The sequence below is a fragment of the Sesamum indicum genome, unplaced genomic scaffold, assembly GCF_000512975.1.
Source record: "Sesamum indicum cultivar Zhongzhi No. 13 unplaced genomic scaffold, S_indicum_v1.0 scaffold00184, whole genome shotgun sequence".
Taxonomy (NCBI): domain Eukaryota; kingdom Viridiplantae; phylum Streptophyta; class Magnoliopsida; order Lamiales; family Pedaliaceae; genus Sesamum; species Sesamum indicum.
Window position 1 is genome coordinate 30,555 of NW_011628080.1, and position 4,393 is coordinate 34,947.

At 42.5% G+C, this 4,393-nt stretch overlaps 1 protein-coding gene across 1 annotated transcript in view; it reads right to left on the reverse strand.

Annotated features, from left to right (window-relative positions):
- Positions 1-1,181, reverse strand: part of LOC105179634 — a 2,591-nt gene extending 1,410 nt beyond the window's left edge. Inside the window, exons 1-2 of the mRNA XM_011103273.1 lie at positions 824-1,181; positions 101-622 (exon numbers count right to left, since the gene is read on the reverse strand). Coding sequence (XP_011101575.1) covers positions 101-622; positions 824-1,181 — 880 coding nt within the window. The remainder of the gene's footprint in view (positions 1-100; positions 623-823) is intronic.
- Positions 1,182-4,393: the final 3,212 nt, after the last annotated feature.

Sequence of the window (4,393 nt, forward strand, 5' to 3'; positions counted from 1 at the left end):
GAATACATAGGTGTTCCAATAATGTTGTGCTGCCATATATTCTGCACACTGGCAATAAACTCAGGTGAATGGGTGAGGTAATTATCGAATCGGAACATACCTCCAAATCGCTGTTGTCTATCCCCATTAAGCACCATCGGTGAGTGGTCTGAGGTGCGTGGGGTGAGGGTAGAATAAGATGCATTCGGGAACCGAGCCATCCATCTATCATTTATCATCATACGGTCCAGTCTTTTCCACAGGTTCTGTGGTGTCGCGCTGCGGTTATGCCACGTGAACCATTCACCCTGCATGGGTAGTGGGAGTAATCCTGCATTCTCAATACAAGCATTAAAATCGTCCATAGCTATTTGAATATCTCCGGAAGTGCCACACACTTCACTTAGATCTCGCACTGCATTAAAGTCCCCTGCAACCAACCATGTGATGTCGACACATTGGGTAGCTTTAGTCTCCAGGGTTCCCCAAAGCGCCCTTCTTTCAGCCACTTCATTAGCTCCATAAACAACAATGACAGCAATCAACTCATGAGGTGCACGAGTAGTAACATGACAGTGGATAAATTGAGTACCACATTCGACCACATCAACATCAACAAAATTATCGTCCCAGGCAATCCAAACTCGATTACCCGACGATCCATAATCCGTAAATCATTTCCATTGGGGCAGCAAGATAGATTGAATAAGAGATGCATTATTTCCACGAACTCGAGTTTCAAGAAGTCCAAGAAATTCTCTCTAAAAAAAAAAATTCTCTCTCTAAAAAATGGATCCTCTCTATTCTCTCTCACACACTACTACACCACAAAAATCACACACACTTGCCCTAGCAACCACAACCACCGCCGGCGATGAGGGAGGGGCTCCGGCCGACGAGGAGGAGAAGGACGGTGATGGGGGACGACCGGAAACTGAAGACGACTGGTTTCCAGCGAGCAACATGTGTTCATGGCGGCCATCCTCATCCTCGTCGTCAACCTCTAAACACCGCGAGTTTTTTCCAATTTTTCTACGGCAGCCATCCTCATCTCGCCGTTCACTCTCCTCCTCGACGTCCTCTTTGCCGGCCGGCGTTTCCTCACCATCTCCGGCGGAGTGTATGGTGCCAATGGCATGTGTGTGTGTTTTTCGCGGTGCATTAGTGCGTGTGAGCTTAGAGAGAGAATTTTTAGGGTCCATTTCTACTTTTTCTACTTCCTCGTCATATGTTCATGCTGTGGCTTGCGATTCTGGAGAAGCTGGTCACAACGGATAAACCATAGTTATCCCACCTTGGGCATTGGGTACTTTGCAATGATGACATGGTTGAATCACACGACCACTTGTTCTTCCATTGCAGATTTAGTAGACGATGCATCAGCACTGTACGACGCATGGTACGGAAATGGCGTGGGAAACATATCATCAACATTGCATACCGTGCACTATTAGGATCGTGTGTTTATCATAGGTGGAAGGAGAGGAACACTAGAAGATTTGAGCAAGTTGAGAACCTTCCTAGCGTGGTAGCAAATCGGATTATGGAAGATATACGCCAGCGCATAATTAGTCTAGAACACCCTAGCTCTGTTAGCACACGTGCATTATATAGACTATGGCGGATCCCTTGGCCTGTCGAGGGAGACACCTGACGAGGGGCATTGTTGTGCCATTTTTTTCCTTTATTAATGAAAATTACATTTTACCAAAAAAACCGTCCAAAACAGCTAATTTTTGAACGTTCTCATAATTCGACGAAGCTTGATCCAAACGTTGGTCTAGACCCAAGCATTTGTATTTTAAATTTGTTAAGCAATAGTAATAACTACAAGTTAGTATAAAAGGGAAACAAACTTCTTTTAATAAAACTGTGGAAAACAGCTAAATTTTGAGCTTTTTCAAAATTCGACGAAACTTGACCCAAACGTAGATCTAGACCCAAGCATTTCTGTTATACATTTGTTAAGCGTAATAATAACTACTTGTTAGTATAAAAAGGATACAAACTTGCTTTAATAAAACCGTGCAAAACAACTGAATTTTGAACATTCTCACAATTCGACGAAACTAGACCCAAACGTAGATCTAGACCCAGGCATTTGTGTTATGAATTTGCTAAGCGTAATAATAACTACAAGTTAGTATAAAAGGGAAATAAACTTCTTTTAATAAAACCATGCTCTTATGTGCAAAAAATATGCGAGGTCATCCAATGTGACAGGACGTCGATATGGGTGGATTGGTTGATTAGTGGACGCTTACGGGATAGTTCAATCTGAACTATACCGGATCATAAGGGGCCATGGGGATGGAGGAAACTCTTGCGTTTGCGTACTTGGATACGATCTATCGTTGAATACCGCAATGGTGAGGGGAGTGAATTTTATTTATGGAATGATCCATGGCACACCCTTGGACCACTCATAGACAGATTCCCACGAGGGCCTTCCAGATTGGGTTTGCATGAGAATGCTACATTGAATTCAGTTATCCACGAGAATCAATGGCAGTGGCCATTGATTACGGACATGGAGTGCTTAGAGATTACTCACACACTGCCTCGTATCTATGGAGGATCAGATCGGATTATTTAGAGATTTATGAATGGGAGCCCCACCACTCAGGAGCTCTATCGGCTTATGATGCCACCGGGACTGAAAGTAGACTGCACTTCACTACTTTCAGGCCCTCTGAAGATTCCTCGTCATATGTTCATCCTGTGGCTTGCAATTCTGGAGAAGCTGGCCACAACGGATAAACCATGGTTATCCCACCTTGGGCATTGGGTACTGATGACATGGTCAAATCACACGACCACTTGTTCTTCCATTGTAGATTTAGTAGACGATGCATCAGCACTGTACGACGCATGGTACGATTTCAGTGGCCAAATTGGGGATGGACACAAGATATTGTATGTGGGGCACGAAAATGGCATGGTAAACATATCATCAACATTGCATACCATGCACTATTAGGATCGTGTGTTTATCATATTTGGAAGGAGAGGAACACTAGAAGATTTGAGCAAGTTGAGAACCCTCCTAGCGTGGTAGCAAACTTGATTATGGAAGATATACGCCAGCCATAATTAGTCTAGAACTCCCTAGCTCTGTTAGCACACGTGCATTATATAGACTATGGCGGATCCCTTGGCCTGTCGAGGGAGACACCTGACGAGGGGCATTGTTGTACCATTTTTTTCCTTTATTAATGAAAATTACATTTTACCACAAAAACCGTGCAAAACAGCTGAACGTTCTCAGAATTCGACGAAACTTGACCCAAATATTGGTGTAGACCCAAGCATTTGTATTGTAAATTTGTTAAGCAATAGTAATAACTACAAGTTAGTATAAAAGGGAAACAAACTTGTTTTAATATAATCGTGGAAAACAGCTAAATTTTTAGCGTTCTCAGAATTCGACGAAACTTGAACCAAACGTAGGTCTAGACCCAAGAATTTGTGTGTTAAATTTCCTAAGCGAAATATTAACTACAAGTCAATTTTAAAGGGAAACAAACTTGCTTTAATAAAACCGTGCAAAACAGCTAAATTTTGTAGGGTGGGGAAACCCCATGCAAGATTGATATTGAGTATGAATGGCTCCCCCCTAAATGTACAGGATAGCTCGATGAAAAAAACTCAGAAACATACAAAGCCGCCGGTTAAAGTGTATGTACCTAAAACCACCGTCCCTCCTCCACCTAAACCCAAGGAGCAACAAAAGAAACATGATTTTGTAGTTGAGGTGGATAAAGTACCAAAGAAAAATCATGGTGTTGAACAGGAAGAACGAGAAACGTCATCACATAAAGAGAAAGGTAAGGAAGTAGTTATCTATAATCCATTTGAGGCATTGAATTTACTTGATGACGCAGACGAAGCTACTAGGGGTCCTAACACATGCAACCCCTCTAGTAGTGACCCATGTTGAACATAGCAGTATAGAACGTCCGGGGGCTGAATAAAAGAGACCATCAGCTCGCAGTAAAGGATCTAGTCTCGGAATACAGGTTACATTTTATTGGCATATTAGAAACTCGTGTTCGTATCAATAATGCTTTGAATATTCAGTCGTTTTTGCTTCCTCATTGGAAATGGTTTGTTGATTATGCATCTGTGGGTAACCGTATTTGGGTAGCGTGGGATGCAAATGTTGTTGATGTTCATATACTCGATTCAGGGAATCAATTTATGCATTGTCGTGTTACTACTAGGGCTGACAGTGAATCGCTCATTATTACTAACGTTTATGGTGCCTCTGAGATGATTGATCGTAGGAACTTATGGACTATTCTGGAAACATTTGCACGTGAACACTCGGACGAGCCCTGGCTGGTAGGGGGGGACTTTAATGCAGTCCTAGAAATGAATGAGGTATGTGGAATTTCGGGTAAATGTAAGTTTC